Here is a 22,967-nt window from a genome sequence, read left to right as displayed (position 1 = left end):
CCTCCTCCAGTTGCACCTTTGACCGACCAGCCATCGATAAACCATAACCTTCACACCGGACAACGATCTGGGCACGATCCCAAGTCCAGAATCGTCCTGCTCGCTTGTCCATGTTTCACCTGCAGGCACAAAGTTATGGGACAAAGGGTGACTATTTTTTCATGCTCTTGTTAACCGTATGTATGCTACCTCTTGCTTTGGTAGCTCGCAACGTTCGAGTCTCCCGCTATGCTATAGGATCCCACAGGATACTATACCATAGGCTCAATCAAATCCTGCCGTTGCCACCAGAAAAAAGCCTGTCACGGGAGAACAGCACTTTTAACGCATTAATACCCGGATCCTTTGATTGATCAAAGCGAAGAGATAAAATAAATTGTGATTTATTTACAGAATGAGCACACACACATTGGTTTACAATTACACTGAAAATACACTTACTGGGACGGGGGCAAACAAAAAATCTTGTTCCCAAAACAAAATCTTTGGAAATAAAGTCTCTAGGCACAATTTCCCAGGAGCGGGATTTGTGCGCAAATAGAGCTGGAAAGCAGTCCTCGGTCAGTTGCGCCGCTCGAAACCACTGTTACTCCGCCGGTGCTGCTTCCTTCATTCTATCGCTGTTGTATTGGATCTGGAAACCTTAGTTCTTACAAATTCTTAAATCGTGTTACGATGTTACGAAGTTGCATGAATCTTGTTACTTTGGGAATATGGTTCCTGATGGGCTGCAGTGTGTCTTTTACACTAAACAGTCCTATACTTAAACCGTGCAGCCAATCTACTCCGTGGGAATAATATTCCCCACCTATCCCGGAGTTGCCAATACTTTGCAAAGCCTGGCAGAGGGGCTTTTTAGTTTACTATGGGCATGCGCGAACTTCGCACCTTTGCCGCTTAGCATACCAGAAACGGCCCCCTTACGTGGCGATTTTCTCTGAGCTGGCCCATTTGCCCAGACATTCACAAAGATGGGGATACTTGTGTTAAACCTCCCCACTTGACATCTTAGTATGTCGGCGTCTTTCAACTCTGGACTTTTTCAGACATCCTGGCAGAACGCCAGCGGGGTGTCTTAGAAGTCCAGGGCTGAATATGCGCCGTTACCTTTGCAGGAATTTCCTGCCATACATTTCTAACGACAGTGTTTATAAATTAAGCATTTCCTCTGTCTCAGGCGTTACATGAAAATCCCAATATGCCTAACATGTTGGTACAATTAAAACAGGGGGATGTTAAGTCATCAACTTTTATATAACTATATAAATATTGCGCAATATGATATTTCCTGTTTTAACCCGAACAGGGCTCACAGCAAATCTCAGCGCTCTAGGAGCTTCTTAGCGAAAGTTACAGTAGCTAAAAGCCGCTTGCTTGTGCTGCTAGCTTCTGGGTTTTAAAACTATTTTTCCTTTGCGCGGTTACAGGAAAACACTGCCACAGTAATACCTTTTACATTTAGAATCACATTAGTCTCGCCACCTTATACCTGGTGAGAGACACATACATTTATATTGAAGTTACAGTTTTCATGCCATTACTGGGTTGCAGAGCTGACAATCTACGATTCCCCAATATGGCTCAGGGGCTCCCAGCCGGGCATAATACCTTTATTATTGGCCTCGGTACCCCTTCACCGTCACAGCCGGGAATGGCACAGGTGGTGGCAAAATTTTGCCGTGCCTGTGACACTTGCCAGCAATTAGGCGGACACTGTGATCGGGCGGTGGTACTAGATTGGATCAGGAAAGTAGGATTGACCCTGAAGCCCACGAAGAGTCAGCTCGACATGGTCGAGGTCCTGTATCTATGCACCGAATGGATGGAGAAGATCTCAAGCCAGAGCCGGTCAAAGTAGAGGCCATCCTCCGATAACCTAGTTACATAGTTACATAGTAGATGAGGTTGAAAAAAGACTTCCGTCCATAAAGTTCAACCTATGCTAAATTTAGACAACAGATACTTTATCCTATATCTATACTTATTGATCCAGAGGAAGGCAAACAAAAAACCCCATTAAGGGGAAAAATTCATTCTTTCCTGACTCCAAGAATTGGCAATTGGATTAATCCCTGGATCAACATCCTTCCCATGTATACTTATTTGGTATATCCCTGTATACCTTTTCCATCTAAAAAGATGTCCAACCTTTTTTTGAACAAATCTATTGTATCTGCCACCACAGTCTCCATGGGTAATGAATTCCACATTTTAACTGCCCTTACTGTAAAGAACCCTTTCCTTTGTTGCTGGTGAAATTTATTTTCCTCCAACCTTAAGGGATGGCCCCGAGTCCTTTGTACTGCCCGTGGGATGAATAGTTCTTTTGAAAGCTCCTTGTATTGTCCCCAAATATATTTGTATATAGTTATCATATCCCCTCTTAGACGCCTCTTTTCTAATGTAAATAAATCTAATTTAGCTAGCCTCTCCTCATAAGTTAGAATGTCCATCCCCTTTATTAATTTGGTGGCTCTTCTCTGCACTCTCTCTAGTTCCATAATGTCTTTTCTTAGGATTGGTGCCCAAAATTGTACTCCATATTCATGGTGTGGTCTTACTAATGCTTTGTAAAGGGGCATAATTATATTTACTTCCCTTCCATCCATTGCCCATTTGATGCAAGATAAGATCTTGTTTGCCTTTGCAGCTACTGCATGACATTGGGCACTATTGCTAAGCCTGCTGTCTATAAGCACTCCTAAATCCTTCTCCATCAAGGATTCCCCCAATATATCTCCATTTAATTTGTAAGTCGCCTTTTTATTCTTGCATCCCAAATGCATAACCTTACATTTATCTGTATTAAACCTCATTTGCCATTTACCTGCCCAGGTTTCCAGTCTCTCCAAGTCCTTCTGAAGAGAAATTACATCCTGCTTTGATTCTATTACCTTACACAATTTAGTATCATCAGCAAAGATGGAGACTTTGCTCTCGATCCCAACCTCAAGGTCATTAATAAACAAGTTAAAAAGCAGGGGTCCCAGTAACGATCCCTGAGGTACTCCACTCAAGACTTTAGCCCAACCTGAAAAAGTTCCATTTATGACAACCCTCTGTTGTCTGTCCTTTAACCAGTTTTTAATCCAGGTGTATATATTATTACTGAGTCCAATTTTCTTTATTTTGTATACAACAGACGACAGAGAAGCCCAATGCTACATCCAACATGACAGAAATACACAGTAAAATACTTATATATTCTCTTGAAATAGGGTCATTTAGTTTAACCCTTTGGCCAAAGCGTTGTAAGCTTGCGAGCCACGTCAAGGCAGACACCTGTTCGCAAGGCCTAACACTACCAGATAAAAATACTAATATACCTCTATTAGGATTAAAATTCTCATTTACCTCTATTAGGAGGGAGAAAGACCACAGTGGGTCTATATCCAGCAGAATGAGGCACTTGCAAACTAGGGAAGTGGGGAGGGGCGGGCTTTAAACCTGGGAAGGAGGAGCCACCAACCTCCACCAGCTGGAACAGCTGAGAATGGGTTAACAAAACACAGAACCCCAGCAAGCTCTTTTTGGGAACCCCTGAGCCCCCACAAAATATATATATATGTAAATGTGTCAAAATGGAGTGCTATTGAGCGTGGCATATGTATACAACAGACGACAGAGAAGCCCAATGCTACATCCAACATGACAGAAATACACAGTAAAATACTTATATATTCTCTTGAAATAGGGTCATTTAGTTTAACCCTTTGTCCAAAGCGTTGTAAGCTTGCGAGCCACGTCAAGGCAGACACCTGTTCGCGAGGCCTAACACTACCAGATAAAAATACTAATATACCTCTATTAGGATTAAAATTCTCATTTACCTCTATTAGGAGGGAGAAAGACAACAGTGGGTCTATATCCAGCAGAATGAGGCACTTGCAAACTAGGGAGGTGGGGAGGGGCAGGCTTAAAACCTGGGAAGGAGGAGCCACCAACCTCCACCAACTGGAACAGCTGAGAATGGGTTAACAAAACACAGAACCCCAGCAAGCTCTTTTTGGGAACCCCTAAGCCCCCACAAAATATATATATGCAAATGTGTCAAAATGGAGTGCTATTTTGTACACCAACCTCTTGTGTGAAACCGTATCAAAAGCCTTTGCAAAATCTAAGTAAACCACATCAACTGCATTACCTTGGTCTAAATTCCTACTTACCTCCTCAAAGAAACAAATAAGGTTAGTTTGACAAGATCTATCCTTCATAAACCCATGCTGACTATTACTAATAATTTTGTTTTCCATTAAGTATTCCTGAATGTTATCCCGTATTAAACCTTCAAGTAGTTTCCCTACTATTGAAGTCAGGCTTACAGGTCTGTAATTTCCCAGATGTGATCTAGCTCCCTTTTTAAATATAGGCACCACAACTGCTTTACGCCAATCTTGTGGTACTGAGCCTGGGGAAATGGAGTCCTTGAATATTAAATATAATGGTTTAGCTATTACTGAGCTTAACTCCTTGAGAACTCTTGGATGTATGCCATCGGGGCCTGGTGCCTTATTTACTTTAATTTTTTCAAGTCGCTTATGAACTTCTTCCTCAGTTAACCAATTGTTCATTAATATGGAGGTTGTGGCTTCCTTCTGCGGCACTACTATTGAACTTGATTCTTCCCTGGTAAACACAGAGGCAAAGAATTTGATTAATACCTCAGCTTTTTCCTTATCTCCAATAATCTGCCTACCCATCTCACACTGAAAGGGTCCTATATTTTCTTTTCTCATTTTTTTGTTATTAAGGTACTTAAAGAACTTTTTAGGGTTGACCTTACTTTCTATTGCAATCCTTTTTTCATTATCCCTTTTTGCTAATTTGATTGCCCTTTTGCAATTTTTGTTACATTCCTTATAATTCTGATACGATGTCTCCGTCCCTTCTGACTTAAAGAATCTAAACGCCTGCCTCTTCTTTTCCATTTCCTCGCCTACCTGTTTATTTAGCCACATTGGTTTTGACTTATTTCTTTTATATTTATTACCCAAGGGTATACACTGATAAGTGTGCTTTTCTAACAATGTTTTAAAGACTGCCCATTTATCTTCTACATTTTTCCCTGCAAAAACATCATCCCATTGTATTACTACTAGATTAGACCTCAGTTTATTAAAATCTGCCTTACTAAAGTTTAAGGTCTTTGTTGAACCCAAGAAATCTATTTTTTGATAATTTATTTCAAATGAGACCATGTTATGATCACTGTTACCCAAATGTTCCAGGACTTGAATATTTGTTATTACTTCTACATTGTTTGATATGACCAAATCCAGAACTGCCCCTCTCCTGGTTGGTTCCTCAATAATTTGAGTCATATAATTGTCTTTAAGCCCCCCCAAAAACCTGTTTCCTTTTGTTGTAACGCTAATCTCATTGCCCCAGTCTTTGTCTGGATAATTAAAATCCCCCATTATGCAAACATAACCCAGTTTTGATGCCTTTTCCATTTGCAAAAGTATTTTAGCTTCCTCAATCTCACAGATATTTGGTGGTTTATAGCATATTCCCACAAACATTTTCTTAATACTTTTACCTCTGCTGCTAATTTCTATCCACAAAGTCTCTACATTTTCATCATTCCCTTCATAAACATCATCCCTTATAATAGGTTTTAGATCCGGTTTAACATATAAACATACTCCACCTCCCCTTTTATTTGTTTGATCCTTCCAAAAAAGGGAATAACCCTCTAAATTAACTGCCCAGTCATGAGTTTTATCCCACCATGTTTCAGTAATGCCTATGATATCATATTGCTCCCTTGCAGCTATTAATTCAAGCTCCCCCATATTATCTGTCAGGCTTCTAGCAAGCATGCATTTAAGGTTTTTTTCAGCCTGTACTATTATCTTATCTGCTCCTTCCTTTCTGCGCCCACTTGGTTTAGTCTTTAGAAGTTTTCTAGTATTATCTATATTTACTATGGGTGTCTCACTGCTTGTCAAACTCGCACTTTCCCCCATTCTACCTCCATACCACCTTGTATCCTCCTCTATTCCATTTAGTTAATTATCTGTTTCATTCCCCTCCCCCCTCCATCCTAGTTTAAAATCTCCTCCAACCTTTTTAGCATTCTCTCCCCTAGCACAGAAGATCCCTCTTCATTGAGGTGCAATCCGTCCCTAGAATATAGATGGCACCTCTCAGAAAAGGAGTCCCAGTGCTCTAAAAACCCAAACCCCTCCTTCCTGCACCACTTTCTTAGCCATGCATTAACCTCCCTGATCTCTGACTGTCTCCCTGCGGTAGCGCATGGCACTGGTAGTATTTCAGAAAATACTACCTTGGAGGTCCTTGCCTTAAGCTTTTGGCCTAGATCCCTGTAATCATTTTTTAGGACCCTCCATCTTTCTCTAACTTTGTCATTGGTGCCAACATGTACCAAGACCTACTACCTATACGCAGGAACAGGTGCTAACTTTTCTGGGGATGACTGGGTATTACCGAAAGTTTGTACTTTGCTACAGTGCCATTCTTAAGCCCCTGACCGACTTGACTCATAAAAGGCTCCCTGCACTGTGACCAGGTCTCCGGAATGCTAGACTCCAGCACTCCTGTTCTTGCAGCCTCCAATTACAGCAAACGGTTCCTTGTGCAATCTGATGCCCCTACGTTCGGCATAGTTGTGGTCCTCAGGACAGGTGGGCAAGGGTGGGATCAAGCACCTGGTATTTTATCTGAGCAGGAAGCTGTTAGATTTACTACTATCATAAAGGAGTGCTTGGCAATTGTTGGGCAATGAGAAATTTACAGTCCTATGTCTTTGGCCGAGCCTTTAACGTGTGATTGACCACATCTCCCTTAGCTGGCTACACCGGTGTCGGGCGGGTAAAATATAAAATTGTTGTGGTGGAGCTTTGCCTTTCAAGAATGACTTTACCATCTAGCACAAGGGACCACAGCAACACCGATGGCTTATCTTGGCAGGATGACCCTGGCCCGGTTCAAGAGCTACAGACTCCCATAGACATTTTAGGCTAAGCCATCAAAACTGCCACCCCAGAGGTCTTGTCTTGGGAGGAGGAGGTTAGACTGCAGGGGCCAGTCAAGATGGTGATCCACTGCATGGGTTAATGTGCCACCTCAGGGTATGAAAATGGCCTCCAACACATAATGTGTTGCTAGGTGATTTTTACTGTTTTGTATGTTCTCGGTGACTTACTGTGTGCCTGGTACTTAGCCACTGTTGTTAGCCCAGGCACACAATTAATCAGAGGGCTAGCCTTTGAGTGATGCCAGGTGCAGTGCTAAGGGACAATGGGAGACTGCGGGAAAGTTCTCCCCTGCTAGCAGAGTACGCACTCCAAGGCCGGAATATTGTTCTCTCCCCAGCAGTAAGGCGTTTAACCCTGCATGAGATCTGGAACTGACTTCGGGGACAGGGGTTTTGGTCCGAGCCCCATCAGCCTGGTTCCCATTGGTCAGTTCCAATTTCCCACGCTCCAAGGACCTGCCACTCGGGGACCAGGCTAAGGCACTGGCTCCATCCCCTCACCTGATTGGTCCATTCCGGAAACCCCTCACTCCTGATTGGCTCAGTGGAATAATGGACTCCAGTGATTGGTCAGCATCCGGTTCTCCATGTTCAAAATGAAGACCTGTTAAGTATAGATGGCGATCAGAGCTCCATAGTTCTATTTGTTTGTTCTCTGCGTCTGAAGACCAACGGTATCAAAACTGTACTACTAGACCCGGTTATCCCTAATTACTGGGATTGTGGAACGGGCTATTGAGGCAGCATTCAGGGTGAGGTCGTTTGGGCAGCATCCTGCACCTAGCGAGATCCGTATTCCCTGTGTTGATGATTTATTGTTCTTTGTGCTTGTGTTTTTCTTCCTTTTGGCTCCTGACAAATAAACATTTGTTTACTAACCTCTGCGTTGTGCTGGTGTTTACAATCCCAAGTAGTCTGGTCAACCCCATACAGTGACAATCAACTATTTTGCTTTTCCACTACAATTTTCATAATGTCATTCACAATTTAGCATACAGTATCTTTAATAGGTATTCACATATTGTCACCTACCCCCGTGAAGCAACACAGACAATACATTTTGCTTTCTTTAGACCAAATTAGTGGCTCAGACCGAATGTGTGACTCGATAGCTAACTGAGCAAGTACATTACTGAAATGTGTATTCTGGATAAGAGACGTGAGGTCAATTTGTTAAAGAAAATAAGTTAATAATGAAGTTGTATATGCCGAATAATGCTCAATACGAATCACTTTTTGCAGGGGGTTTTCTTATTGTTTTGTTGTATCAGAAAATATTTATTAAAATGGATTGAAGTTGAACTATAAAGAACATAATGTTTAATTTTTCAGTGTGTCTTTGCTTGGCTAGACGCCTTTGCTGAGTTCAGAGAAATATAACATCTCTATGCAACATTTTTAAATCTTCTGAAATAAAATTACAAATAAAAACCTCTATTTGCCCTGCACTCTGTAAAACGTCACATAAAGGCCATGAACAGGAAAAGAAAGTAATTGAAGACAAGCGACCTTTTACTTGAAGATGTCCTTCACCAAAACATAATATATGCTGACAGTGACAGAACATGTCTATAGAGATTCATGGCAAAGGAAGCAGAAAAGGCTTGTATCTGGCACTTTTCTATTAATACAGAAATGCTTTGCCATCCAGAAACAGACAAAATAAACTCTGTATCTGTTTTTCTTCAGGTGAGATGGGGGGCTACAGGTGCAGTCTAAATTTGCTGGTGTACTTACTACATTTAATCACAAACGGTCGATAAACGATTTTTATTTATTTTTTCCCCCCGCAGGTTTGCCAATGTATACGGTCTTACATAGTAATATAAGGACAAGCAATCTTTTTGCATCAGATTGCACAGCCTGAGCTTTAATACTTGAAAGAAAGGGTGATGGTGAACACAACTCACATTGGGTACACCGTATAGCATCATACAGTAGTCCTCCACTCCCAACAGCTAAGGCTTTAAGGCTTCCAGTCACACATACTGTATATTTAACGAAAATAAATCACAAGGCGCACCGTTGGAGAATGATGTATAATCAACAATCAGACAAATGTATATAGTAACTTACACATTAGAAATCTGCTGTATATAAATAGACATACAGTATACAGGTCATGGTGAGACCCAAGATTGCAATATTAATAAAAAATCCACCAAAGCTAAATGCAGAAAAATCTTCTGTTATTAGCAAACAAAAGTGAATATAATAGTAAAAAAATGAGGGTATCAAAAATATCGGTTGCGTGGGTATATAAATGAATATAAAACACATATATAAAATACATACATAACACAATTCCAGAATTCACAGCCATTGCATACTGCTAAATGGACAAAGTAGCACAAAACACAAACACAGAAATACAAAACGGCAACCAAAAAAAGAGAGGGGAGGGGGCAAAAAGGGTACGAAAACAAACATAGAAAGAGATATACATAAAATAACGATGGAGGAAAGGGAAAGAACAACCAGAAAAATAAAGGGTGGTCCCATGACTATTTTAGAAAGGTGTGAGTTCTATATTATTGGGGTAGCCCTGCCAATTGGAAATAGGGCTGGAGGCCTTTTGTGACTTGGTCCACACACACAGCACCACGCTGCTGACTTCCCGGGAAGCTTTGGATTCACGCCCTGGCACTGCTAACTCCAATCTGATAAAACGTACGAGCTCGGAAGACGAACGAAATGAAACGACATGCAGGCAGTGTTTCAAAACCTTTGTCTTAGTTTATTAAGCATAGGGTAAAAAGAATTATACAGAAATAAGAAAACATTTGGTTAGAGGCGTAACTTATGTTAAAGGCGTGATTTAGGGGCAAGACATGTTAGTGGGGTGATCAAATGGGCGTAAATCTCCCAGGACAGGCACTATCTGGAATACATATCATTCTCACCTCCGTCATTTACATCCTTGGTTCTCATGGAATTTATGTGGGATTATTTTAGCTTCCCAAGGAGCTAAACTCCTATTACAGATAAGACAGTAAAAACTAGCTTCGTGAGTGAATATATGTTAGCAAAAACTGACTACATGAAGAAATATATTTTAGCTATCATAACGAGACAAAATGGAAGGCATACGACAAATGCAGCTTCTGGCCTTCTCTTATTATCCCTAACATATATAGTCTTTGAGACCACCTGGATATCTACTCTGTAACGTAAAGATCCAGTATTGTTCCCTTTTTGCAATCTGAAGATCACGGTTGCCCGCTCGAACTGTATTCATAACTCTCTCAATACCCATATATTGGACTCCCTCTGTACTACACCCATGTTGGCCTCTGAAATGAGTTAGAAGGTGTGTTAAAGGCTTTGATAAACCTTCCAATTTAGGGATATTGCAGATATTTCTCAGATGTTCCATGATCCGCAATTTGAGACTGCGTTTTGTTCTGCCCACATACTGTAGTCCATAGCCGCATTGCAGGATGTAGACTACGTATGTGGACAGACAGTCAATTTAGTTGGTGATTTTATATTCAATCCCTGTCACATGTGATTTAATACTTTTATTCTGAAACATTTTTGGACATATCTTGCACCTGGTACATCTATAGTTGCAGACCAATGTCTCTCTCAGATCCCTTTTCGGGATAGAGTTAGTCCCCTTAAGAAAACTCGGTGCTAGAATAGTCTTCAGTGTCTTAGATTTCTTGAACACTACAGGAGGTTTCCTAGAGAGAAATGTAGTCTGTATAGGGTCCATACAGTATGCATGATATGCCAGTGCCTAGATAATATCCCTCTAATGGATGCATGTGACAGAATGTCTTTTTTTTTTACTATTATATTCACTTTTGTTTGCTAATAACAGCAGATTTTTCTGCATTTAGCTTTGGTGGATTTTTATTAATATTGCAATCTTGGGTCTCACCATGACCTGTATATGTCTATTTTTTAACTACTCTATTGAATTTTTATTTCAGGGGGTTTATCTTTTGCTACTATTATTTAGCATCTATCTCCAACTCCTTGTTCCTTAGAGGGTATTTAAAGGCGGATGCAGGGGTTAATCATTACCACCTGATGAAGGTCACATTTGACCCAAATGCGTTGTGGTAGATGTGTACTTTTCTCCTGGTTCTTTTGCCCATTGTTGTATTTCACGTGTGGTGTGTGCGGTGCCGGTCTGGCTCCCCTTAGAGACTGCCTAGTGTGGGTTGCTGGATTTCTGGCTACCATATCCATCCACTACATACGGGTACGCTGCTTTGCGCAAACCCGGAAGTAGCTGTGAGGGACTGCAGATTGTGCGACGTGAGGTCTCAGCTGTTCCCAGCGGGCGGGAACACAAACCTCTGTCAGCAGATTACCACCAAGCCATACACCAACGGAGCGGGGCAACAGGGAGATTTAACTGCATCAGATGTTTGGGACAGCAGATTTCTAATGTGTAAGTCACTATATACATTTGTCTGATTGTTGATTATACAACTTTCTCCATCAGTGTGGCTTGTGTTTTCTTTGCTACCGGTCCTCCTGTGGATTTTTCCTCCAGTGGACACCTGTGGAGGAGGGGAAAACTTCCACATACAAGTGCTGCAAGACAGTGAGAGTTGACCATCGTCAAGGTCTTTCTTGGAAGCAAGAGCGTGGATCAAAGATTGCAAAACACATATATTTAACATCCATCCCTCTTCTACAAGTCAAATTACGTAAAATATTTTTTTTTAAAGTCATATACTAATTTCCTTACAGAGTTGGAATGTCTAACATAGCATTTGAGTACCTTATAAATGACTGAATACATAAATTTGCCATACACAAAAATAATGCACCACAGTAGATTTGACTGCTTGCTTTTGTCTTTATACTCCTTTTGTAGGTGTATTCGACATAAGAATGATTGGGGTGCTCTAATTTTAGTCGATGACCGCTTCAGGGGCAATCCTAAGTATATCACTGGTAAGCAGAATCAATGCTATAAATAAAAACGCATGAAAAATAACTGTCCTATACAGAATTTTAATGGAACTGAAATGATTACTTGTCTTCTAGTCTTAACTACTTGTAAGAAGGCTTTAGATATAATGCTGTCTATCCTGGATTTGTCTTAATCTAATTCCAGTAATTTTAAGCTGTTTTGGCTGCCAGACATATCATCTTAATGGTTGAATTGAGACAATTACTTTATAGAGAACAAAATGTACGTAGCATTATTATAAATCAGATAGACAATATGCTACTGTTGCATCTACATAAATAAGAATGGTGTTTGTGAAACTGCAGAACCAGGTTTAAAAGCAATAGGCAGTGTGAGTCAAAGGTGTAGCTTTCCTTTTGGAAATAATTGGATAGCTTTACTAAATACAGCTCAACCCCCTTATAACGCTGTGCTTGGGGTCCAAAGAATCACATCGCGTTATAAGCAGATCGTGTTAGAAATAATGTACAATTGTATGCATTGTGACAAGGTGATAGTGTAAAGAAGGCGCTGAAACAATACTAGTGTTCACCAATCTATAAGTGAATAATTAATAAAGTGTATAAAAATACTTATAATAACTTAAGTGCATACAATATAAGTGACTGATAATAGTGAAAAAAACGTATATAAATGGTTGTAACCCCTGCTCAAACCCTCTGGAAGGGACTGTCTTCACTGGTCCCAGATGATCGATAGGGTTGTGAGAACAATTGTATGCATTGTACAATAAAGTATTTTAGATACCAATAATTGTGTTGCAAAGTATTCATAAATACGAAAATTGGGAGCAATGCTTGCATCGCGTTATACGCGGATTTGCATTGTAACGGATCGCGTTATAACGGGGTTGAGCTGTACCATGTTTGTGTACATTATATGTCGTGAAAGCTTGTTACCTGCACAGGTTACAAATTCTGGCGTCTAGATGGTGTCTCCTCTTGCACTGGTTTCTTTCTGCATTCACTTTAGAACGATTATTGAACATAGAGATACACCCTTCTGTAGCTGTAAAATAAATCCTTTTGTTATAATTTACATACCGTAGCTACTGTAAACACATTGGGAGTTTTAGGCTAAGGCCCCGCTCCCTCAGTCAGCGCGCTCGCACTGCAGACAGGCGGCACGCTGACAGGCAATTGACCGCGATATGCGGTCTGATGGAGCCGGAAGGGGGCGTTAGTGGGAGGGGGGTCGTTAGTGGGAGAGGGGGGGCGTGTTTAAACTTTGTGAAGATCGTGGTGCCGTCCACCCACCCACCACCACCCCCCCACACAACACATCATAACAACACATACACACAACACATACACACAACACATACACACACACACACACACATACATACACACATACATATACACTCACACACTTTTCCCCACAGCCTGCTCCCCTCCCAAGCCGCCTCCCATCCGTAGCTCCTTCCCTCCCCTCCTTCCCTCATTGGCTGACTGCCGCACCACGTGACGCGTCAGAGCTGCAAATCACTAGGATCTTGCAGCATCGGCCGCCTGACGCGTCACAGCACGCAGTCAGCCAAGTAATAAGGAGCCAGCGGGGACCTCCACACTGGAGGAAAGGGGCTGGTGGTCCGCTGCTGCGTGGCCGCACAGGCCGTCGGAAGCAGCGGGACCCAGGCCTTACACCTGCCCTTCTAAGGCTACGATTATACCAGATGCCGCTGAGCGGCTGTGCGATCCGGTGACTTCACTCTCACACTGCCGCATATTTATCAAGGAGAGGAGACAGGAAAGGAGACAAGAAGGCGTTGAGGTGGCGTGGCGGTGAGCGGTAGGTCCTCATTGGCTGAACTGCTCATGTAACGCGGCCGTCGCCTGCCAGAAACTATTTTGAACATTTGTTCAGAAGACTGCTGCCTTGCGGCTCAAGGCGGCACGCTGGTATGTAAACCTACATAAGATTTCTGCAATTTGTTGTTGCGAAGCCGGCGTTTTTTGGTATAATCACAGCCTAATTCAGGAAGGGTAGTACTGCTTTGCAAATCACTAAATCCTCAAACATTGCAGCCAATTTGCTCTTAACCTCCTTAAGGACGAATTATATAAATTCGCCTCATACCATTCAATTACTTTTCCATCTGATAATCTTTAAAAAAAAAAAAAAGCATTAAGGGGTTAACAATGTGTTGGGAGTTGATATATAATGAGAGGGGAACCGAAAGAAAGGAACTAAAATAATTAAAAGCTGGTTGATGTTTCTGCTGTAAAGTCAATAGGGGGAGCTCCAAGTCTGTAGTATGAAGAAAGATAGTGAAAACTCACAAAGGCGTGTCTTATTATATCAATTGTTCGTCCAAATAAAAAAGGTATCAAATAATACTGAAGTACTCTTATACTCTGTAGTATGAGGTAAAATACAGATCAAAAATTTAGAGAATCAAGCAGATATGAACACATTGTATTGTTATTGTAACTGATTATAATTTAAAAGTTGCAGGTTTTGCTATATACCGTTATTTAGTACTTGAATAAAAAGTAGTGTACTAGTTTTGTAATCAGCATTAATTTTGTAGGTAGATACTGTAGATAGATAGATGAGAGAGAAAGTGCTGCACAAAAGGTAGATTAGTCAGTCAGAACAAATAAAATAATTTAATCAATTAGAATATTAATGAGTTTAGTACACAGGGATTACCATGAAAAAACATTAATGATAAATGAAAATGAATGGTACAGTATTATAAAGTATAATATAAGTCCAAAGTTAGTTCAATGTTATTAGAGTGTGGTGCCACATGATTGCTGCTGATCCAATTAGTGGCCTTGTCGTCACTTATGTTTATAAGGTAAGAGCTATGTTTATAAGGTAACAGTGCAAAACACTTTCCATGGCATAATAAATGACTTTATTTGTTGTACAGAAAAGTTTTACAAATGGAATAAAATCAAATTTACAAAACATAGAGGTCTTTTAAACCCCTTTTCTTCAATGGTAATGGTGCTGTCGAATCCTTCTGCTACAAGTGTGCTGTCAGGCCTTCTCGTTGTTGGGGAAGCCCTCCGGTTGCAGCGTGGAGTCGTGGGATGATATCTGACCTTGTCGACTTTTAGTTCACACCAACTTACCTCATTCACCTTACGTGTTTCGTAGGGACTCCTCCCACTTATTCAGGAGCATTGAACGGATAGGTAGTCCTATCCTTTGTCGGCAAATATATAGCTGTTATTGTTATAAAAAAATGTGTACAAAAAAAATTTACTTTCTTAAGCCACAAGATTTTTTTGTGCTCTTACCTTAAATATATACGTACGTACGTACGTACATACATACATGCACACACACACACTCTGAAATATGTTGCGCTTAACAAATTTAACGACTATAAAAAATATATACAGTATGTATATAAAACGATGTATATTTCACAACTGTAATTTGAAACTAAGAGCACATGGTACTATGATACGGTGAGTCATTGGGGCTTATCAAACCTCTCCTCTGGGCTTCTGATCTAAACCAGAGTTTTCTGGATTACGAATTATTGGTCTATCCATATGCACAGTAAGTGCATTAACAATATGTAAATGCAGTGGTTATTCGTAAATCCTAGTGTAGCTGGAGGTCCCCAGGGATAGGTTAGACATTTAAGAATCTGTAACTTTTTTTTTCTCTCTCTTCTGCGTGTTTTATAGGGCTGTCAAAATGGGTACGTCAACTGGTACAGCACTACTCAACTTTTAACAGTGCTCTAGAGTCTTTAGATGGGTTTGCTAAGAACCAGCAACAGAGGAAGCTCTGTGATAGAGAACCTGTCCAGGATCCATCAACCTCATCAACGGATCTATCCCCAACTTCTTCTTTGATGGAAGTCAGTATTCACCCTTGTCAAAGTGCCCTCGAATGTGCAGAGGAGAAAGTTTTCCCACAGAATTCTGCATCTCGGCCTCTAGTTATCACAATTCCACTTAGTCCAGTCCACCCAGCATCAGTTGAAGATGTCCGAGCCAAAAATAAATGTAGGTATTTCTGGTAATGCAATAACTCTTGAAACCAAGATAAAAGCGATAGTAGAGAGCTGTGTATAAACCTCCCAATAAGTGTGTCTTTATGCATGTTACAGTATTCAGACATACCTCGGTTTAAGGACACTCACTTTAAGTACACTCGCGAGTAAGGACATATCGCCCAATAGGCAAACGGCAGCTCACGCATACGCCTGTCAGACCGTCCTGAACAGCAATACCAGTTCCCTGCCTGTACCAAAGCTGTGCACAAGCGGGGAGACTATAGAGCCTGTTACAAATGCGTTATTTACATCAGTTATGCACATATATGACGATTGCAGTACAGTACATGCATCGATATGTGGGAAAAGAGGCTTACTGGTAAAGTATTTATAAAAAGATGATTTTTTTGTGCTGTTTGTTTTTTGTTTCTCAAATTTGGACCCATTGCGTACATTAATGCGGGGTATGCCTGTATAATGTTATGTGATTGTCTGTTGTATTTGGGTCAATTGTAAGACTCTTGCTCGTAAACCTTTTTTCATTTTATGCAGAGAGGTTTCCACCACCCCAGACATTCAGAGATTTTTGATTTGTAAAAAAAGATGTGCCTTTTAGCTGGGGGGTATTTTTCCTACTGAATGCCAAAAAAATGGGAATTATAAAAACACTTGTTCTTTCTTTTAAATAAAATATTTAATGTTTAACAGTATTAACATATAACAAAGGGACATATGTTTTGTTATTTGTTTATTTTTCACAGATTACTTTGAAGCTTGTGGAGAAACTCAATCTCAATATACAAAGCCTGGAGGATACCAGACCACCTCAAACAGAAAACGTTCAACTGCCAAATTTGAGAAGCAAAAAACAAACAGCACAAAAAAATCATCTTTTTATAAATACTTTACCAGTAAGCCTCTTACTTCAACTCCTCTACCCGCTCCTTCCATGAGATGTGCTTTTTCAGCCACTAACTTGACTCTGGGAAACTGTAAAACTGCAGACTGTGAACCATCTATGGACAGATGTCAGACATTAACAATTGTGGACAAACTTAATTGGGATTCAGGTAGACCAAATAATTCATCCAGAATACTAGAGGGAAATGATCATAATGAAGGTTGTTTAGAAGGCATTTGTAATGCTCTTCCTCTTTTTCATAATAATACAAATATCAGTGTTATTCCAGCATATGAAAAAATTGAAACCCCTCTTTCTGGTCTGCTTAAAGAGGAAAAAGATGCAGATGATACCATCTATTTTACACCTGAGCTTTATGATGATGAAGAGCAACAACACAGCCCTGAATCCAATGGACTAAAACATCTGTTAGCTGTTCAGTTTAGTGATGACTGTAACAGGGAAAATGAGAACAAAAGTAAAAGTGTTGTTGTATCTAATGAGTTATTTGAGACCAATGTAGCAGAGTCAGGTGTAGACACAAAGGTATGTGCTGTCAGCATGCTTGCAAGAGAGAATGTAGTATAAAGTGAGAGCTATCCAAATGGTGCAGAAAGCAATAATGAAAAATATGCTAGTCTAGAGGAAATTAATCAGAAAGAGAAAAAGAACAGAACGTGTAGACTTTCCAGATCCAGAAATAAAGGTTTGTCTTCCTTCTTGTTGGATTAATTGTAGTATTGTATATACAAGTACTAGTTTGAAGACTGTGATGTAAAATGAAAGAAACAGACAAATATACATGTATATAGACACACTGGGTACTCTTAGTATACTAGGGAAGTGCAAGAAAATAAAATCTTAGTCAATCAATAGTGCCAAAAAACGTGAATCTAAATAGTACTTATTATAACAAATACATAAAAAATATATAACACAATATGCTGCTCAACCATAAAGAATCATCCTTGGATCCTTGTAGCAAGTAAGAAATATCGTGCTAGGGATTACAGAATCATATGTAGCAACAAAAGAAAAAAACACATATAGTGCAAGATTGTCTTATCCAAAATAGATCTTGAATATTATAAGTGTGATGTATGGACGGTGCCACAACTCATATGACTCCAAAGGAGTTAAAGGCACGGAAAGGTATCTTTTCTGCGTTACCCCGTCAGCCTAGATTCTCTTCAAGCCGGACAGATGGTGGAAACTCCAGCAGCCCTCTCGGAACATAGGTGGCATACAGAGAAGTATTTATAGAAGAACCAGCAGCTCTGGATAAGGCAGTTGCTCCAATCGAACGACACTACGTTGTTCGAGTCAAGCAACTACAGTACCTTTTTCAGAGCTGCTTTGCACTAACTTTGATGTGAGTGTATTTATGCTTTTAACTTTTTTTTATTCTATAAATATTTTTACACCGTACTCATCTGTGTGCCACCTATGTTCCGAGAGGGCTGCTGGAGTTTCCACCATCTGTCCGGCTCGAACGGGATCTAGGCTGTTGGGGGAACGCCCTAAAAGATACCTTTCAGTGCCTTTAACTCCTTTGGGGCCATGTGAGTTGTGGCACCATCACACTTTGTCATATTCAAAATAGATCTTGAATATTCTAAGTATTTGAATAGGTTTACAAACAAACAGTACAGAAGCATAGGAATGTACTGTAGCATGCTTGTCAGAAGTCCAAACATTTTAAAATATGAAACTTTTCTACATACTTGGCACATCAGCTGCCTCATATACATTCAGGTAAAGCATTTCCTAACATTTTACATCTTCAGCATGGGCACGGTTTATACGTACTGTACCACATTGTTACCCACAGGTTTTTCAAGTGCCAACAGAACGTTAGTATTCTCAATATATTTTCAGGCTTCCTTAAAAAGATGGCATGCATTCCTTTTAAGCCACTTTTGATGAAACATAGAGAACATGTGACGTGTAGATAAAGAAAATTTTACTTTTGTGATACTTGAAATATTAAATAAATATTTGTTGTTAATTTTTTTATAATCCTATAGGGCATATTTAGTATTTGAGCATGTAGGTCTCTGTCATATTTCATTCATTTGGATATACATGTTTTTATGTTCTGATCATGTTGGCTTTTGTTAAGGAACAGTAAACAAATGTAAGCAGTACATTTCTTTTTTTTATTTCTTTTTTTTCCATAATGTCTGTTGTTTGAAATTGTATAAGGAATAATGATGTCTTTGAAAATGTAATCTGTTGTATATGAATTGGATTAAACAAAAAAATCAGTTTGCCATCTTGCTCAAGTCCTAAAATATTTCATTTTCACTTATTGTTTTTGTGCCCCTACTAACTTGCCAAAATGCTTACTCCACTCATTTAAAATGAAAATAAATTATGTGAAATACCAAATTTCATTTTAATTTAACAAACAACAAAGTGCGCTTATTCCTTTTAAATTAGTGGATTGAGCATTTTCAATTACTGTAAACGATGATTAAATGTTAAAAGAAGTTTAAACCCAAACACCAATTAAATGCTTAATGTACAGTATGTCCAAACCCATTTATTAACTGTTTGCTTGAGTATACCACCTAGAAATGGTAAAAGTTTCAATGTCGTTATTGTAATACTTATTTATATCATCTTGATAGGTCTGAACATTCATAGAATGAACAAGCGAAGAGGATACAAAATTAATTATATTAAGGAAAATGTGTTCAGACTTCGGAGAGAGGTACAGCTTAACCCCGTTATAGCGCGACCCATTATAACGCGTATTCGGTTATAACGTGGTTTTCACGTGGCTCCCGTTAAAAAAAAAATGTATATTTTTTTTACATTTTTTTGCACACTGCCACACTGCACACTGCCACACTGCACACACTACCAGCACACACTCACTGCACACACTCGCACTACACACACACACACTGCACACACTACCAGCACTCACTGCACACACTCTCACTGCACACTGCTCACAGCACACACTCTCACTGCACATTTCACACACTCCCAGCACTCACTGCACACACTCTCACTGCACACACTCCCAGCATACACTGCACACACTCCCAGCACTCACTGCACACAGCACACACTCTCACTGCACACTGCTCACAGCACACACTCTCACTGCACACTGCACACACTCCCAGCACTCACTGCACACACTCTCACTGCACACACTCCCAGCACTCACTGCACACACTCTCACTGCACACACTCCCAGCACTCACTGCACACTGCTCACAGCACACACTCTCACTGCACACACTCCCAGCACTCACTGCACACACTCTCACTGCACACTGCACACACTCCCAGCACTCACTGCACGCACTCACTGCACACACTCACTGCACACTGCTCACAGCACACACTCACACTGCACACACTCTCACTGCACACACTGCACACTGCACACACTCCCAGCACTCACTGCACACAGCACACACTCTCACTGCACACTGCTCACAGCACACACTCTTACTTCACATTGCTCACAGCACACACTCTCACTGTACACACTCTCACTGCACACTGCACACACTCTCACTGCACACTGCACACACTCCCAGCACTCACTGCACACACTCCCAGCACTCACTGCACACTGCTCACAGCACACACTCCCAGCACTCACTGCACACGCACTCACTGCACACACTCCCAGCACTCACTGCACACTGCTCACAGCACACACTCTCACTGCACACACTCCCATTACTCACTGCACACACTCCCAGCACTCACTGCACACTGCTCACAGCACACACTCACACTGCACACACTCTCACTGCACACACTGCACACTGCACACACTCCCAGCACTCACTGCACACAGCACACACTCTCACTGCACACTGCTCACAGCACACACTCTCACTGCACACTGCTCACAGCACACACTCTCACTGCACACACTCTCACTGCACACTGCTCACAGCACACACTCTCACTGCACACTGCACACACTCTCACTGCACACTGCACACACTCTCACTGCACACTGCACACACTCCCAGCACTCACTGCACACACTCCCAGCACTTACTGCACACTGCTCACAGCACACACTCCCAGCACTCACTGCACACGCACTCACTGCTCACAGCACACACTCTCACAGCACTCACAGCACACTCTCACAGCACACAGCACTCACAACACACTCACAGCACACAGCACTCACAGCACACTCTCACAGCACTCACAACACACTCTCACAGCACTCACAGCACACTACACTGCACAGCACACCACACCTCCCACTCCCCCTCCCTACCTTTGGTGTCGGCTGCTGAGATCGGAGCGGAGCTGGCATCAGGAGGAGGGGGGGGTGTCGGGAGGAGGGGTGTCAGGAGGAGGGGGGGTGTCAGGAGTGGGGGGGTGTCAGGAGTGGGGGGGTGTCGGGAGGAGGGGGGTGGTGTGGATGCCGGTAGGGGGGGTGAGTGAGGAGCAGGTTGGGACTCAGAGGGCCGCGTGGGCTAGGCCCAAAACTGATTATGCCGTGGAGGGCCGGTAGGTGTGGGGGCCTCGGGAGGGGGGGGGAGGAAGTGGATGCTGGTGGAGGGGGATGGATGCCGGTGGTGGGATGTAAGGAGCAGGTTGCGGCTGGACTCGGAGGGCCATTGCTGGGGGACGTGTAGGGCTTCCGATCACCTCTTCCTTCCTTCCCTCCTTACTCTCTCCCTCCCGATCAGGCACGCGGCGGCCATTTTTAAAAAAAAATTAGCGCAACCCCTGTTCTAGTGCGGTCGGATCCGGTGGCCCCCGAGGACCGCGCTATAACGGGGTTTAGCTGTATTAAGTTATACATTTAGAAAACTGAGACAAACCAGAATGGCTGAGCCTGTACCTCTGAAACCTAACTTTGATCTTGGTTGTGTCTGTAAGAAAAGCATGCTACTTATATTTCAATAGAAACATTTGAATGATGCAAAAAATGTCAAAATAGTGTACAGTATTTATTTTAAACAAAATAAAAAAACAGTACACTGGAATTGGTATATTTGTTTTAATTTTTTTTTGCCTGTGCTTGTTTAATATTGTTTGTATTTGCTTTAAAGGATACCTCAAATACATTAATTTTTTTGGTGCTATGTGGGATCTTACACACTTGGAAACCAACAAAACAAAACATGTTATGAGATTCTTAAAAGGAGAGTAATTTAACTCCAGTGTTGACGCTTTCAGTTTTTTTTTTTTTTTTTTAATTTGAGTTTTGACAGATAACCGAAGAGTACCATTAAACTAATAAAGAGAGAGGCGCCTGCACAACAGGGAGGTGAATGGCAGCTTAAAGTGTGAGCTCCATCCCCTCCAGCGTTTCAAAACGATCTAACTCCAGCAAAAACACAGCAACTGCATAATTCAGAACCTGCAGAACGTGTCTGAATATACAGAGATGGCATCAACCAAGACTTTAAGGAGAAAAACACAGCCGGTGTCTACTTATTTTAAGAGCAAAGAGGCTGCCAGAGCTGACATACCTGAGTCTCCAGTGCAGACAGCATCAGCAGACCCAGAAATGGACTCCTCACCTGAAGAACCAGACGATATGGCTGTAATGCGACGTAAGGACATGAAGGAGTTTTGCAGCAATATGAAACAATTCTTTAAGTCTGAACTATGGGCGCTTCGGAAGGATGTGGATGCACTGGGGGAGCGTACGGCCGCTTTGGAATCCAGGGCAGATGAGACAGCTACATCCACAGCACAAACGCAAACTCAAATGACCACCTTAAAGGCACAGATCACTTCTCTAGAAGATAAAATTGAGGACGCAGAGAACCGCGACCGGCGCTGTAACATACGGCTGAGAGGGGTGCCAGAATCTATAACAGACCCAGAGGAATTCACCTCGAGGTGGCTGGAACATATATTCCCAGACATGGCTGCCAGAGACCTGGTTCTGGACAGATGCCACCGGGCGCCCAGGGGAAGACCTCAGCAGGGAGACCCCACGAGGGACGTGGTGCTTAGATTCCACTGCTACTGCACCAAAGAGAAAACATGCCGGATAGCGAGGGAACTGAAGGTGGTGGAGTTTGAGCAAATAAAATTTCAAGTGTATCAGGATCTGTCACCTGCCACGCTAGCAAAACGGAGAGCAATGGCCTCAGTTATCAGAACGCTACGCGATCAAGAGATCAGATATTGCTGGCTATTCCCATGT

The 22,967-nt window shown here is 41.6% G+C and overlaps 1 protein-coding gene across 1 annotated transcript in view; it reads left to right on the top strand.

Annotated features, from left to right (window-relative positions):
- The window catches only part of BRIP1 (BRCA1 interacting DNA helicase 1), a 746,182-nt gene extending 728,256 nt beyond the window's left edge, over positions 1 to 17,926 (top strand). The window contains exons 19-21 of the mRNA XM_075593097.1: positions 11,838 to 11,917; positions 15,590 to 15,913; positions 16,665 to 17,926. Of these exons, the coding sequence (XP_075449212.1) occupies positions 11,838 to 11,917; positions 15,590 to 15,913; positions 16,665 to 17,392 (1,132 nt within the window). The 3' untranslated portion in view covers positions 17,393 to 17,926. The remainder of the gene's footprint in view (positions 1 to 11,837; positions 11,918 to 15,589; positions 15,914 to 16,664) is intronic.
- Positions 17,927 to 22,967: the final 5,041 nt, after the last annotated feature.

This window comes from Ascaphus truei, chromosome 3 (genome assembly GCF_040206685.1).
Source record: "Ascaphus truei isolate aAscTru1 chromosome 3, aAscTru1.hap1, whole genome shotgun sequence".
NCBI classification, from domain to species: domain Eukaryota; kingdom Metazoa; phylum Chordata; class Amphibia; order Anura; family Ascaphidae; genus Ascaphus; species Ascaphus truei.
Note: the sequence above shows the minus strand (reverse complement) of the source record. Positions and strands in the feature narration are given on the sequence as shown.